Source organism: Lepisma saccharinum, chromosome 7 (genome assembly GCF_977018435.1).
Source record: "Lepisma saccharinum chromosome 7, izLepSacc3.1, whole genome shotgun sequence".
Classification (NCBI taxonomy): Eukaryota; Metazoa; Arthropoda; class Insecta; order Zygentoma; family Lepismatidae; genus Lepisma; species Lepisma saccharinum.
This window is the reverse complement of record NC_139235.1, coordinates 42,915,397-42,933,091: the sequence shown is the minus strand read 5'-3', so window position 1 is coordinate 42,933,091 and position 17,695 is coordinate 42,915,397. Positions and strand designations below refer to the sequence as shown.

The window sequence follows — 17,695 nt, the reverse complement described above, 5'->3', positions numbered from 1 at the left end:
TAAGTTGTTTTATACAGGTATAATGATACACTTGTATGTTTAGTTGTATTTTCTGCAAATATGCGGAACAAACTGCCGGAGTACTAATTCAGGCGAGTGTACAGGGTGTTCGGTACATTTACCAAGAACAAATGAAATATATTCTAAACCAACAATGCTAGGATATTGATTGTCTTTTGAGACAGAATTCATCCGTTACGCCAGAAATGTTGAATAAGACTTGGCAAGAATAGAGGACTGTCTTGATATTTATCGGGCCACCAAATACGCACATGTGAAGATGTACTGAAACTCAACGAGTTTCCTTAACACATATCACAAAACACTGAACGTTGAAACATATTTTGAATCGAAGTAGGGGGTTTTCAATCGCTTTTCTTCACAAAAAATGCCCCTCCTACTTCAAAATAAGTCCCGACGTCTCTGATACAGGTAGCTCTCAGTAGTTAATAAGCCCCACAACGGCGTCAACGTGGCTACCATATGTGGGGACCTCTTTTGTTGTAAGTTGGAGAGGGACGCAAGGCCACCTGTACCTTGCCACCTTGCGCCGAAGAACCAATCTGTCAACTTGACCTGGATCATAAGATCGTATGACGTGATACCAAATTGCATAAAATAATACCAGATTTTCATTACTTATGAAACAAAGGATTACAGCTGCTTTACAAGTTTCAGTAACAATTATGATTACAGTTGAGACTGCTTTATACATAACTCATTTCTGCGTAATTCTGTTTTATACGTAAATTACCGTAGGTTCCGTCAAAATATAATTTCAAAACGTGTTAATTATACCTTATTTGTACGTAATTCATTTATATGTACTCATTTTCATAAAATACGGTTGATTGGTACGTAACCAAGCTACAACAATATCACAGAAGTGAAGGTTTTCAGTTGATACTGGTCGCCCATGGACAACAGAAAGAGGAAAAGTTACACGCTTGACCAGAAAGTAAAATTTTATACAGGAAGTGGATGCCAATCCATATAAAACTAATAACTGAAATAGCTGTAGACTTAGGCATCGATTATACCACACTTTGCACAGTCATTAGTAAAAGGAAAGCTATTATTAAAAATTTCGTAGTAAAACTATAAAACTATGGCCTCTACTGTAGTATTTCAGAGTCAAAGTGTTCACCAAGATATTAATAATATTATAATATATTATTAATAATATATATTAATAATTTTAATTCTTTAATAAGCCTTCTTAGATGTCGACTAAATTACATCCTAAAGTCTTGTACAGATTGTGCAATCCCCAATCTGTCAGTGTGGTGCAACTGAAGGAACACCTGATCGTATTTTATTTGAATGTCGTCTTAATGTAACTACGCGTGATTATTTATTAAGAGATCTAAAGGAAGCAGGATATAATGGGGCATACACCTTGTCAACACTTTTGAGGAATCCGACTAAGAAAATTATATATGTAGGCCTACTTAGCAACTATATTGTAAGAGAAAATATTGTATTATAAAATTATGAAATTGCAAACTTATGAAATGTAAAACAAATGTGGTGCATAGCTGAAAAGCTGAAACCAAATATATATTTATAAAAATAAAAAATAAAAAAAGTGTTCACCAATAAGATGGCAAATGTAATGTATTTAACAATCAAACTTTTGGATTAGTTAATTTAGCGTTTTATGACAGAAATAACCTGAATTATATCTTGTTTCTCAAAATAGATACAATTACAGTATTTTAATATTGATATGACATAGTATCTAAATAAGATTTGTAAGCAATTCTCAGTTATACCGTATTATTTTCTCTTCACCTTTACTTATAACTCAGGTTGAACTGTATTTCCCTTACCTTAAGATATAACGTAGACATGCCAATTTCAAACAATATTTTACATGATTGCTTGGTGGCTGAGCACGTCATGTGGTCAGCATCAGCGTGGTTATTCCTTGTAAGTGTCCCTTCATCAATTTCATCAAATCATCACTCATCCTTATCGCCGAGATTATCCAAAAGTGGCAGAAAAGCAACACTAGAAAACAAAAATAGAAACGTGCATGTAAATACACAAAATATTTGCCCCTCTTGAGGAATTTTCCGGAAGTGCCTTGTCCCCCTCCCTGAAGTGGGAGATATGAACACTAGGATAGAAGAATGCCAGCCCCCGTGGCGGAGTGGTTATCACACCACGCTACGACATCAGGGGTTCCGGGTTCGAATCCTAGCCGGGGCATGGATGTTTGTGAGTGTCCATTCATGGAATTTCATCATATCATCCCTCATCCCCATCTTCGCGCCAAAAGTGGCACAAAAAAGCGAAGTAAAAATAAAGAAAATCAATCAATCAAACACTAGAATAGAAGGAATAGACAATATACAGCATTAACGTTTATGTTTAAGGCAAGTGCGCAATTACAAGTCATAGTGAGCATATTTTTCTAAATAATCTTAAAAAAAGGTCCTACCAAATAGTAAAAAGCATAGCACTTCTTGTATTTAAAGGAAGTTTGTGTTAAGTTAAAAACAAACAAACTCACAAGTCATACCTTATCTCTCGAGATACCAAAACAGTTACAGAACATTCTACACCAGATTTAACTTACACGTAGGCATGAAAACATGTTTTATAATTATTTAAATTTATTTACATTGAACATCTTATCTCTTAAATCTTATCTTAAGTCAATGGTTCTTAATTTTTCTATTACAGTTGTGAGTTCAATCAAGACCATCTTGAGGTTCAGGCCACAGCGCTCAGTCAAGACGTCATCATCTGGAGGCGATCGTCTTAACGCTGTAAACTCCTTGACGTAATTTTACCGTAGATAATTAAGGTATATTTATTTCTCTTATGAAGTTAAATTTTGACATTTACCCTCCCGACGAATATAGTTAGAAGAAAAATGTATAATATTGAATATTTACACCAAAATTTTCATTCAGGAAGTCACTATGGCCACCACAAAAATTCCTACCATAGCACAAAGAGAGAGTTGAAAACCGTTAGAAACTTCCTGTCGGAAATATTTAAACATTGTATATCTTTGAAAAATATTATCGGGAATATTGGTCAGCTACAGTAAAACTCGTAACCGCTTTTGTATGAACTTTTGTATGTAAAATCAATTGATTAAATAAAACAAAAAACATGTTAGGTTGATCGTAAACTTTCCAAGTTACCTTATCAATTAAATTGTCTTTAAATTTACCCAAAATTAATCAACCAGATAATGCAGATAGTCTGTGTAGCTATACAATCTCAATACAAAACCTTAATTTCTATATTCTTGCAGCAAAAGCGAAAGAAATTGGTACAAGGGCAATGTTACATTTCTGTGTATAAAGACTAAACGTAAATAATTTGTCACATTGTAATTTCGATCCTATTGACTTTATTGAACAAAAGATAATAAACAAATTGAATCTTTTCATTGTTGTTAGTAAGATTTGTGACAATAACTTAATAGTTTCATTGAGAAAAAAAGCAGATTAATATTTCCATTTTAATGTTCACTTGGGAAATTGTGACGTTCACAAGTCAATTATTTGCACGATTACAACTAAAACGCGAAGGTGAAGATACAACTTCTATAGGTCTATATATTAGTGAAATAACTGAGCAATATGCAGTTCACTATTACCTATATTTCCATTTTTGTCAGACACACTACTACATACTGACTATTGATTCTCGTTGCTATAGCAACGTTAGAATTATAAATATCTCGTTTATACAGCGTAGAGTGCAATGAATAACATAAAACATAATTAACGTTGTACAAAGTAATAATTATACATTTTTTAAACGTTAATATAAAGTGATATTTATAATATGAAATTAATAATTTCAATAAACATATAATTATATTGTGCGGATTCACAGCACCGTCACAACATTCCCCTCCTCCGGGAAAATGAAAACTACGAAACAACGAGGAGGAGTTTTCATTTATAAATCAGTCTGATGTGTATCAACATAACTACAACAAAGTTACAAATGGACAATATTATCTGACATTCGACAACAACGTGCACATAAACAGATTTGTGCCTAACAGGTAATAACAAATCAGAACATAATACAACATTCAATTGTACAAAATAATAAACAGAATGGTTTCATTTTTTTCAAGTATCTACTCTCATAAATTTAATTCTCAGACAAGAGTTGATTCCTCTTTTCTTCCGAACAGTTAAACACTCGAAGATTTGAAAAGTTCACCTTGTCATAATATTGCTGGTTCATTGTGTAAAGAATTGCATTATTGTCCTTAATTTCCTTGACAAGGAATGGCCCAATATACAAGTTGAACAATTTATGAATCTGGCTGTTAATTTTGGAACTAACTTGCCTATTTTTTATCATAACCAAATCTCCTGTTTGGAGTTTGATCGAGTTCAATGCATTCTTAATCTTCCTACTTCTTCTAGATTGTCTAGTCCTGATTTCTGCTAAAAACAATTTGCGTTTCCATGGCAAAGATTTAATTTGTTCTGGCCAGCTGATTTCTTCAAATATTGAGTCCTTCATATCTTCATGTAAGAAAAGTTCACTAGGACATAATCCGGTAACTGAAGAGCATGAATGATTTAATAACTGAATAATAGAATTTATTCTTGGATACCAACTGGTGTGATTATCATTGCAGAATAATCGCAGTAATCTAACAATCTCCTTATTGTACCTCTCAATAGGATTAGATTTTGGATTGTATGTAGTGGTAGTAATATGCTTAATTTTTCTTGAATTCATGTAGGCTTTCCACTCATTTGATGTAAATTGGCTTCCACAATCTGATAATAATACATTACATACAGGGTAATGTTTAAAATATTGTTCTTCAAAACGATTGATAATTTCCCTGGCAGTTGCTTTTCTTAACGGATAAATCATAACAAACTTTGACATAACGTCTACAATTGTGAGGAGGTATTCATATGTACGTGATCTTGGTAATTTTCCGATTAAATCAATAGAGAGGAAATCGTGAGGTTGGTGAGAATCGACGTGATATTCATCTCTCCGCAACGGCCGACCTACAATCTTTGTTCGTGCACATTCTAAGCAATCTTTCAGGTAATTTCTAATTGATTTTCTCATGTACGGCCAAAAATATGCCCTTCTACAAGCTGCTAAAACCTTCTGATAACCAAAATGTCCATTTAAATCATGCATTTTGTGCAATACCAAAGGTATAAGCTCACGTGGCACTACAAGTTTACAAATTTCATCTGAATTTGGTTTATAAAAAAGAATTTTGTTGTGAAGAAGATACTTTGAAAAAGTTTTATCAGTTGTACTATCTTCCAGGTGAGAAATTACATTATTGCATTTTTCATCTGCTCGTTGAGCTTTTAACCAAATAGAAGAAGTATCATCTTGTGAATCTTCCACAATTACTTGATTGATATATAATTTATCATCAAGTGCAGAATAAGTAGTACAAGGCGGAAATCTGCTCAACGTATCAGCAATATTATTCGAAACTCCTGGGACATGATTTAACGTGAAATCAAAACACTGCAGTTTGAGAGCCCATCTCGTGAGACGAGAATTAAGTGATTGTGCAGTTTTAAGCCAAGACAACGACTTATGATCTGAATATAAGTTGAAATCAGTTCCTTTAAGATATATAGCAAATTTCTCCAGAGCAAATAATATAGCTAAACATTCCAATTCGTGTGTACTATATGTAATCTCTGCTCCTCTAAGAGCACGACTGCCATATTGTATGACACGAATTTCATCATTATCAACTTGCCAAAGTACACAACCCAATCCTTTCTGGCTTGCATCAACAGAAACACAAAACCTCAACTCAAAGTCGGGTTGACTCAATGCTGGTGCTGAAATTAGAGCATTCTTTAATAACAAGAAAGCTTCTTGACACTGAGGTGTCCAATAAAATGGCACATTCTTGCGTAAAAGATGATATAATGGACTAGCGATATCTGAAAATCCCTGTATAAAACGATTCCTCCAATTTGCAAGTCCTAAAAATTTGCGAAGTGACTTTTTGTTTTGAGGAACAGGAAACTGTAGAATAGCTGAGTCTTTATCATGATCGACCTTAATCTCGGAACCAGACACCACATGACCCAAAAACTTAATTTCCGTTTGGAAAAATTTGCATTTGGCAAATTTTATGGACATGTTCGTCTTCTGCAATGTCTGTAGAACATAATCAAGATGTTCAAAATGTTTCTCTATTGTTGGGCTAAATATTAAAATGTCATCCACATATATCATCAGAAATGAATGAGTCTCTGGTCCAAACACCTTATTCATTCTTTCAACAAAAACAGAAACAGCTGATTTTATACCAAATGGCAAGTAACAAAACACGTGCTGTCGTCCTCGATACGAAAAAGCTGTGTACTTATATGAGTCGGGCGTAAGTGGTATTTGAAAATATCCACAGGAGAGATCAATCGAAGAAAAATATCTTGCACCCTTTAAGTGTTGAAGTAGCTCGTTTATCGGTTCAACATGGGTAAGTGGTGAAATTACATGTTGGTTTAGGCGACGAAAATCCACCACTGGACGCCACTCACCATTAGATTTTGGGACGATATGTACTGGGTTCAAATAAGGTGAAGACATCTCTTTAATTATTCCCCAGGCTTTCCATTTTTCTAGTTCCTTTTCTAACGCTGCTCTTTTGGCGAACGGTACTGGATATATAGGTGCCTTAATTGGTTCCTTTGTGTCTAGTTCAATTTGATAAGGTTCTACGAATGCAGATCGAGGTCGATCAGAATACAAACTATGATATTCTATTATTAGATTCTCAAGCTGAGACTGCTGCTCCGTGTTGAGTGCTTCACACGACCGCACCTTCGTTGTGATCTGATCTAGAGAAACAACAAGTAAATTTTGTACTTCTTTGACTATAGTAACTTCCTGCATCTGGCAGGAATCTCTATCAGTTGTGCTTTTGCTAGAATTTAATGGCTGAACCAATTCGGAACCAGTAGACGCCATCAAACTAATTTCGTTTCTTCTAAAATCGAGTACAGCTTTGTATAGCCTTAAAAATGGTATCCCGAGAATTAATTCAGCATGCAGTTGCTTCAATACAAACATCTCCAAAGAAAAAACTTCCGAGTTAATTGAAATACTTATAATCTTCCGACCAGCAACACGAAACTTCTGATGTCCTGCAAACGGCAATAACTTAAGTTGATCCACTGTATCCAGTTTGGCACTCGGAATAATTGATTTTATACTGCACCATAATTCATAACTGACCAAATTACACTGGCTTCCACTGTCGATGACACACTGTATGGTAATACCGCAAACTGTTCCTGTGATCAGAGGTTGATCAGTAATAGGAGTAGCTATACCAGTATCATTTAAAATCCAAGTAGGTTCATCTTCGTACCAATCTAATTGAAAAAATATTGAAAGTGGATAACAATGATCAACTTCAGATAAAACGGAATTACTTAATACAGCATACTGACAAGTTGTGCCTATATTATCACTACGATATGATTTAGCCGGACCCTCCATTATGTTAGTGCGAGCAAACTGGTCCACGTTCACCCGCGACGTTCGTTTAATGTTGCTTCAGGGACAGAAGAAATGAACTGTTTACAAGAAGTTTCTCTTGGATCGAAAGATGGAGTATTTTCATTTAATGGAGTATTCGCCACTGCAGTTGCATTGCAACTGTTTCCCGTTGACAACTGAGAAGACGAATATCCGCAATTGGCACATACACTGCATGGTTGGAATGAGTGGAAATTATTGTTAGAGAACTGAGAGTTAGGACGCAGTGGCATTAAAACTGTTGCTCATAAATCTACCATTATTGTTGAAGTATCGTGAGCTTTGTGGACTTCTATTTTGCCGGAAATTTTGAGTTCCTGCACCATTACGTCTGTAACGATTATAAGGTCTGTTAGTTAGGTTAGATTTCCCAAAATTATTATTTCTATTAAATATCATCGTCTTTTGGCTGGAGTTTGATTGTTGGTTTTCAGCAACAAACGGAACATCTGTACGTGGAATCTTAAATCTTTTAATTTCATCGCTAGACGAAACAAAATGAACACTATCATTAGGTCTTACGTTACGTCTTGAACCTTGATTTCCATTAGGTTCATCATCGTTCACAAACGATGAACTTTTAGCAACACTTTGAACTCTCAGTTTTGCCCTTGCACTATTATTGTCGGTAAAACTTTTAGAATTATTCCCATCATGTCGGAAAATTTTTTCACGTACATTATCATGAACATTAAAACTCTTGTTTGATCTTGAATTCACTAAATCCAACCTCTTTAGTAACGCAATTACATCATCCATTTTAACTAATCTAGCAGCTAATATTGTTTGTGCAATAGATGTGGGCAACTGATTGATTAAAATATCAATAACTTCTGCATCATTCGGACGATCAACTAAATTATAATATGCTGAATGCGTACGAATAGCAAAAACTTCCATACTACTCGTCGATTTAGGATCATATTTACGACTTCTAAGTTCAGATAATTGAGCCTGAGTTAACGAATCAGACGTGTAGTGATTCAGAAATTCGTCAACAAACTGTTTGTACGATGTAAACGAATCGACATGAGTATTATACAAACCTTCTGCAGGTCCTTGAAAACAATTAGTAATACATTCAAGCCTTTGCATGTCAGGAACTTGCAGTAAGTCTAAGTAGGACGTTAAAGTTTTAATAAACTTACGTGGGCTTGATTTTTCAGGATCTCCAGAATATTTAGGAAGAACAGTAAGTTCATTCAATCTTACCAACCGTCGAGGTTCTTGAGTAAGCGAACGCATGCAATTGTCAGGATAATCACATCGATGATTCTGCGGATTTGCTGACTTTTGGTTTACTTGCCTCTTTCTTTCCTGACCAGAACCATCAGAATATAAAGAACGGGTTGATTGACATAACTTGTTAGTATTACTAGTTCTCACTCGATTATTTCTAGAACGTTTGTATCTTTGTGAAGCAATGCGATTGTGTTCATCATCAGAAACATCACACGCTGAAGAATCAGATGATTTCGGAGAGGTTAGGTTCCGTGCAGGAATACCAGGTTGACAGTTACTATTCACATGAGAACTGTAAACTTGTACAGGATTACTTGATTCAACATTAGTCGAAATATTAGATGTTAACTTAGTAATATTTTCCTCACATGCTTCCACGCGCTTAGTTATTTCATCATGGCTCACAACGGCTTCAAGTCTTTGAACTTGCCGAGACAATCCTGAAACATTGTTCTGGCATTCTGTAATCTGATCATTCAAGCCAGCAAGTTTATCAGAATTCTCTGTACAAGTAGTGTTTACTTCCTCGATTTTCTCTGTTAGTCCTTGCACTTCTCTTTCCATTTCCTGATGTAATGAACGTGTTGCTAAATTGCAGGACTCTGCAACTTCAGCTAATTCCTTTCGTAACGATGTACTCAATTCGTGGAAGTCAAGCTTGAGTAGTTGCTGTGAATTTTGAATTTCCTGTTGAGATTCTCTGATTTTTGTAAACTCAAGCTGTTGAGACTCTTGAGTTTGCCTCATTTTTGTAAACTCAAGCTGTTGAGACTATTGAGTTTGCCTCATTTTTGTAAACTCAAGCTCTTGAGTTTGCCTCATAGAATCTTGAGTTTCCCTAATTTTTGTAAATTCCATCTGTTGTGACTCGCTGATTTTTCTTAACTCTGCCAGCAGATCAAACATTTGAAAAGGAACATTACTTTGCCTCGTTGACGTCTCTGCCAACACAGAAGGACGAATGTCAATTTCTTGAACATTTTCTTGACTTCTTTTCCATTACACAAAAGCTTCAATACTGAACGGATCATAAGATGGATATCACAATCTCTACAGAAATAATTTTCATTTAACTGGTATAATTCCCAATGCTTATCGGACAAACCCAAACATTCTAAATGATACCAATGGCCACAATTTTCACAAGCTACCAACCTTTCCTTGTCGGGATCTTTGCAGCACTTCACCATATTCATGGCACCATTCTTATTTTGTGATTCATCAGGTTCATCACCACAATTGATAGATCTAGCTGTAAGACTTGTTTTGGATCTCAGATTATAAGGATTACTTGACGCGTACATGATATAAATTTATGTACAAACTAGATTCACGAGAACAATGGTGTAAGTTAACACGCAAAACACATCACTCAAGATCGTGCTGATAATGTTCCCCAATACTGGACCACCAATTATACTGTGACGTTCACAAGTCAATTATTTGCACGATTACAACTAAAACGCGAAGGTGAAGATACAACTTCTATAGGTCTATATATTAGTGAAATAACTGAGCAATATGCAGTTCACTATTACCTATATTTCCATTTTTGTCAGACACACTACTACATACTGACTATTGATTCTCGTTGCTATAGCAACGTTAGAATTATAAATATCTCGTTTATACAGCGTAGAGTGCAATGAATAACATAAAACATAATTAACGTTGTACAAAGTAATAATTATACATTTTTTAAACGTTAATATAAAGTGATTTTTATAATATGAAATTAATAATTTCAATTAACATATAATTATATTGTGCGGATTCACAGCACCGTCTCAAAATAAACATTTGGAATATTTCCTTACACTGTTTTTTACATTCCGTTAGAAAAATCGTGAAAAATTTTAATAAATTATGAAACAATAAACATTATCACTGATTTAATAATCAAAGTTACGAACATTGAAGCTTCACAAAGACAAAAAATAAAAAGCAGTTCATATGAAACAGTTTTAAAAATTTAATACATTTGTAGTTCATATTTACATAGCTAGGAAACAAATTGCTTTTTGTGTGAAAACATTTGTATTTGAAACATAAGTAATATATATATTCTTGGATAGCTTTACACACGAATATTTCATCGACGTTCTTGTTACACATCGCACCTTTGTATTTAAATGTACAACATATCTTCCATTAGCCTCCGATTAGCATAAAGAAGCATAAAGCGGGATAAAATAAGAATAAATGAACACATGCATCAACTTTGCCCCGTTGTATAGCTTTCTTTCATTAAGCACATTTTGAAACTGAAAATTTGTGTAAATAATATGGATAATTTATCGAATGCTTGCATAAAATTTACACTAACAAATTGCTTTGGTAGACGTAATATTAACCAACGTTTGTAATTAGGGTAAATTATTTGATAATTCTAAAAAAAAATTTTGACATGTTGTCCACATTTACGAGTATATTTGATGCCTATTTCGGACACATGAAATGTTTACATCATGAACTATTACTATTATTTATTTTTTAGTATAATACATTTTTTGTATATTTTCGTAGTGACTGAATCACATGGAATTGCCCTAAAAATTTCTCATTTTTAACAACATCTTGAAGAAATGTGAATGTTACTCTTACCTTTTTCATTGTAATTGCCTCTGCAATTGAGTACACAAGACTTATACACCATACCTCTTCCACATTTAAGCATATTTACACGTCATGTAAACTCGATTACAGTTCTTAAATTTGCATTACAATTCCATATTCACTAAAAAGGTCCAACATTGATTCCGAAGAAGCAAATCAAACATGGCAGCTATCTCGCCTCCAGTTGATGACGTTTAGTCACGTGACCGGAGCAAGCCATCAGGCTTTCATATTGAGAAGGTAATGGTTCAATTATTTTATCAACCTAAGGAAAAGTAGAATGTGTAGAAGTGTGTCCGTCTGGTGTTTCTTTGTTTTCGGGAATTCTCGGTTTATTTTTGTGTGACGTTAAGAAGTTCTTACAATTCGCACGAAATAATAATTTGTAGGGTTGTATAATTGTGTTTTTCCAGGGAAAATACACTACATTTAACATATACGTAATAAGTTATTTGTATTACATCCAGAGACGCACCTATGTCCAATGGAGTAATGTCTCGTCTAATATCCAAAAATATGTATTCCACCTTTATGTATTCTACCTGGGATGAAGAAAACACATCACTATTGATAAATTAAATGTAGTAGATCTCAGTAGATGGCACGACAATTAAAATAAAAAAAAGTTAACGTGTAAATATAAATATAATATGTGTATTTCACATATGCTTAGAACTTAAGTTACAAGAGCTTGAAAATAATAAACTACTTATAACTAAACTAGTGTCTAGTAAGGAACGATGTCAGTAGAGGTCAATTAACACTTCAAGAGATGTTTTAAAAAATGTAGAAAATGTAGTACTTTTTTGTTAGGATCTCTGCTTGACTTTTGGATTTGTGTGTGTGTGCATACAATGATATTTCATTAAAGAGAACAGTGAAAATGCTGCAGGAATTGAGTCTGTGGTTACAGATGTGATTGTGTAAGTGATTTGTTGCAAAGATAATTTTGTGTTCTAAGTTAGAATTTGAGACTTTATAGTTTACTGTTTGAATATTAGTGTCGTTCTAAAGATATGTGCGACAATTGTGAACATTAATTGATGAAAAAATCTAAAGGCTGTAAAGCCAAATTTGCTGGTACAAAACCAGCTGAATCCAACATGGACACGGACATTAGTGCCATGGAACTTTCCAGCAACGTGGAAATCATAACTTCTGTAGAAGAAGTTAATAAGTTGAATTCTCAGTGTAATAATATAGATTACACCCAACAAATTAGTAAATCAAGTTCCAAAAAAGTTTATGAGCAACAGGTATTGAAGTACAGAAGTAATCATTTAGGTCCGTATGAAATATTTGTGAAATCTAAACATCAGGATGCCTCAGGTGGAAATGGCAAAGGAAACATTGGTCAACTTCACATTTTAAAATTAGGCCAAATAGTCAGCAAAGAAAATATTAGAGGTTTGAAAGAGATAGATAGCCTTGGGAAAAATCTAGCTAGACTTACATTTACGACATCTAATTATGCAAATGATTTCCTTTCGAATCCATTACTGTTACAGAATAATTGGGAAGGTTTTGTTCCATCACACCGAGTACGAAGAATGGGAATTATGAAAGATGTACATCAGTCAATAAGTGAAGATGAAATTTTGCAAAATATAAATTCATCAACAGCCAAAGTAATAAAGGTAAAACGCATTGTGAAGTATAAGTACGAGGAGGGTACTCGCGTTGCTGTTCCAACTCGAACGGTAATTGTAACATTCGACTCGCAATCCTTACCACAATATGTCACACTGTTTTACAAAAAGTTTGGTATTGATAGGTACATTCCCTTGATTAAACAGTGCACTAATTGTTTTTATTATGGGCACTTCAGGGCTAATTGCAAAAGTAAATTAAAATGCAACCGCTGTGGTGAGAATCACGAATCGTCCTCTTGCACAAATAAGATCAAGTGTTTCCATTGTAATCAGGAGCACACTGCAATTGACAAAAACTGTCCTGAAAAACAACGCCAAAAGGAAATAATCAAAATTATGACAGTTCAGAATGTTACGTTTAACGAAGCTATGAAGAAAGTCCCAAAAATTAACTATATGTATGGATATGAACAGATATCTACTGGCCATGTTCAGGAAATAGAAAAGACAGTAATGCCATTTACATATGCTTCGATATCTAACAATTCGAGTAGCACCTCATGTCATAATAATATAATACAAGATCAATACAGTGTATCTAATAAAAGGCCATTGTACAGTTCAAAGAAAGCTGGAAAATATTTGGAAGAGACTGAGTCTTCTTAAGGAAAACGCCAGAAACCTTCTCAAACATTGAAACCATTTGGACAAAATGAATATAAGAAGAGAAATGACAAACCCTGACTATTCTTTGTCAGGATCTCGAAAAGACAATGCTCCGGATTTGTCGACAACATGCCAACAAAATAGATTATTTGTTCTTGCAGAGGCGGCTCAAGCTATCCAGCCAAATCGGGCACAAGAACAAAATTCTACAAAATTCCTAAATAATTTTTCATTGTTTATAGAACAATTATGTAGCCTAGCAGGGACTTCGACATTGAACGTTAACCAGGACTAGACTTGCATTGCTACAAGTATTTTGCAATACTTATTTCAACAACCAGCATGCCAGACAAAGTCTTGAAAATTACAATGGAATATACGAAGTTTAATTCCTAATAGACATAATTTACAACATATTTTATCTTATTTTTCTGCAGATGTCCTTCTTATACAAGAAACGTGGTTGAAAACTGACTCAACATTGAAGTTTAAAGGTTACAATTGGATAAGAGATGATCGTTTAGATGGATACGGTGGTTCAGCTATAGGTGTCAAAAGAAATATACAGCATGACATTATTTTGTTTCAAAATATAAAGAGTCAAATTCAGATTACAGGTGTTCGGATTGCTGATACGTCTTATGTATCAATTTACTGCCCTCCCACAGTGCACCTCCCTGTTACAGTGTGGCAGAATATCGTTGGGCAGCTTCCACCAAACACTTCATTTGTGCTGGCAGGGGACATTAATGCACACCACCCTATGTGGGGCTGTTCTCTAACTGATCGATCAGGTAAAGATTTGTATAATTACTTGCAAGATTCCTCAGCTGTATTACTCAACTACGGAACACCTACAATAATCTCAAGACCTAATGAACAGCCGAGTGCTCCAGACATAACTATTACCTCAAATGATATAGCTTCAAAAATCCATTGGAGTGTATTAGAGAAGTGTTACAACAGTAATCACGTGCCAATTATGATAACCTTTCAACATAATAAAAATATAACGAGGGTTACTATGCGCTCTGAACAAAACAATAGTCAATATATTACAAGAAGGGTTGAATGGCAGAAATTCCACGGAAATGTAAACAATGCAATAAAGAATGAATTGTTGAAACAAGAAGTATCGTATGACACATTGGTGTCTCTCATTCGACAAGAACAAATAAATGCAACAGTATCTAATTTTGGATCTAGAAGAAAAGTGACTCCGTGGTGGACAACGGATTGCCAGAAATGGGTAAACGAACGACAAAAAGCATACATAAATTATAAGGAGAATCCTACCATCAATCATTTTATTAGATATAAAGAAATTGCAGCAAAAAGTCAGAGGTTCCTAAAGAAATCAAAATCATACTTTTGGAAGTCATTTTGTTCTACATTAACTAAAGATTCTTCTATTTCAGTGACTTGGAAAATAAGAAGAAGTATGTCCAATAATAATACTTGTCATTATTTTGGAGGAGATATCAATTCAGCCCGGATAAAAGAATTTCACCGCAAGTTGACACCAGATACGGTTGAAACTAATCTTTGTCAATTGTTGAACTCTATTAAATATCCAGAAACATCCACGTTAGAATCGCTATTCACTATGGATGAATTAGAATATGTTGTTCATAAACGAAAGAAAACGTCTCCGGGTTTAGATGGTATTACATACGAATGTATTCAACACTGGCCTTTGAATGGATATGAAATTTTACTAAATACATACAATTCAATATGGAATAGTGGAGAAATTCCATCACAGTGGAAAGAAGTGGTGATAATACCCATATTAAAACCAGGTAAACAATCAGGAATACATACGAACTATAGACCAATAGCAATGTCATCATGCCTTGCTAAATTATGAAAAACTAAATATGCTGACCAAGGCAGTAGTTTTTCATAATCATGGAAACAAGGCTTAATGGAGTTATACTTGCTAAATTATATGAACATTTAAACTGAACAGACTCACATGGTGGGTCGAATATAATCAGAAATTACCGAAACATCAGATGGGATTTAGGAAAGGAACTGGAACAGTAGATGTATTAGCGACACTAATTTTAGATATATGGCTATCTTTCATACGGCGGGAATTTTGTATCGTAGTTTTTCTCGATCTAAGTAGCGCCTATAATTCTGTCCTTCCAAATATACTGTTACAAAAATTGGAGAAAATGAACGTTCCACGTAATTTTATAAAAAGTATTCTTGGATTATTATTGGCACGTAAGTTGTACATTCGATATGGAGGACAGTTATCCACCGCACGTTATACACATAAAGGTCTACCACAAGGCGCAGTTCTGAGTCCCATGCTATTTAATACGTACACGGCAGATTTAGGCTCAAAAATTCTTCAACACACTCGTCTATTACAATATGCAGATGATATTGTTATATACACTAGTAGTAAAAATATTCAAGAAGGGGCTAAAAAAATTCAAAAATCTCTGGATGAATTATCATCATGGTGTGATATCAATGGAATTGAAGTAAATCCAGATAAGTCTTCGGTGGTAGTTTTTAATAAGAAGAGATCTCATTCATGCATATCAATAAATATAAACGGAAAAACTATTAGTCAACAAAGAAGTCATAAATTTTTGGGACTTAGATTAGATGAAAAACTTAAATGGAAGTCACAAGTAGAACTGGCACAATGTAAGGGATCTCAAGTGTTTAACATAATAAAAATGTTGACAGTTAAGAAAAAGTGGGGTGCTGATCCTAAATTATTACATCAGATCCATAAACAGATGCTAAACTCAAGACTAGAGTATGGTTCCTTTATGTACAATGATAATCTAAGTTGGGCTTTTAACACGCTATCTTCTATCCAATATAGCAGTTTATCCAGGATTTATGGCCTTTGGAAAGGAACTCCAAAACAAGCAACTTTCGTAGAAGTGGGAGATCCACCATACAAACTTAGAGTTAAATATCTTGCGAGCAAATTTTTACTTAAGAAAATTGCCAACACGACATCTTCGATCATACCAAAACTTCAATTGTTAGACTCTTTGATGCTCAACAGACGTACAGCAAAATATAAATCCAGATTACCTATACTATATTATAATTATAAGGACATTAATAAATTTCAAGCTAATATTATTCGTTTACCTAATGCACCATGCTTGATGACAGACTACTTTAAAATGATATCTCCCATGAAGATTCATTTTCCTGCCTACCCAAGTAGAGTTTTCAGGAAGACAATCCCTACAATTTCAAATAATATATATCAAGACTACATACATTCAAAATTACAATGTGAATATCACATATATACAGATGCTTCAAAATCAACGTCTGGAAAAACAGGAGCAGCATTTTACTGTGATAATTCTGCAGAATTCAAAATTTTTCCTTTCCCATCGTATCTGTCCATTTACACTGCAGACGCTTTTGCAATACGACAGGCATTGCTTTATGTACAAGAGAAGAAGTTAAATTCAGTTCTAATTGCAACCGATTCAGCCTCTGTGCTAAATTCTTTACAGTTTGCATCATGGTCATGTCATCGGAATGGTACATTGTTAACATAAGAATACTCACACTGAAATTAACGAGATTGGGATATGATATCAACTTTATTTGGACACCTGGACATTCTTTAATACCGTGCGTCCATTTCGATCTGCAGCCGAGAGATCGGGAGAAGCGTGGTGGGCGGCGCTGGCGGAGATGCCGACATTTGCGGCCTGTAATGCTCGCTTATTTTTACGGACATATCCAGACATTTATATAAATATTGCAAAACGAGCACTAACCTGGGTTATAATTCATCATCTGTAATTCATCCAAGTTCTGCAATTATATACACAAAAAAATACGCTTTAGAAGTGACGATAAGAGTCACAGATAATAAAACATTTTAATTATAGTTTTGACCAGCAACGTCCTGCTTAAGTTTACATCCTTGAAAGAGTTTTGTGTCGATGGGGATCGTTTGGAGGTTTCGAATGTGCAACACTGTATCAAGATTACGCTGCCGACGAAACCATTAAAAGTCAATGGTTTTCGTGAGC

General features: G+C 34.4%; 1 protein-coding gene across 1 annotated transcript in view; it reads right to left on the bottom strand.

Moving 5' to 3' along the window:
* LOC145990444 (uncharacterized) overlaps nt 1–1,904 on the bottom strand; it is a 73,960-nt gene extending 72,056 nt beyond the window's left edge. The window contains exon 1 of the mRNA XM_083126135.1: nt 1,833–1,904. Coding sequence (XP_082982261.1) covers nt 1,833–1,904 — 72 coding nt within the window. The remainder of the gene's footprint in view (nt 1–1,832) is intronic.
* Between the last annotated feature and the right edge of the window lie 15,791 nt (nt 1,905–17,695).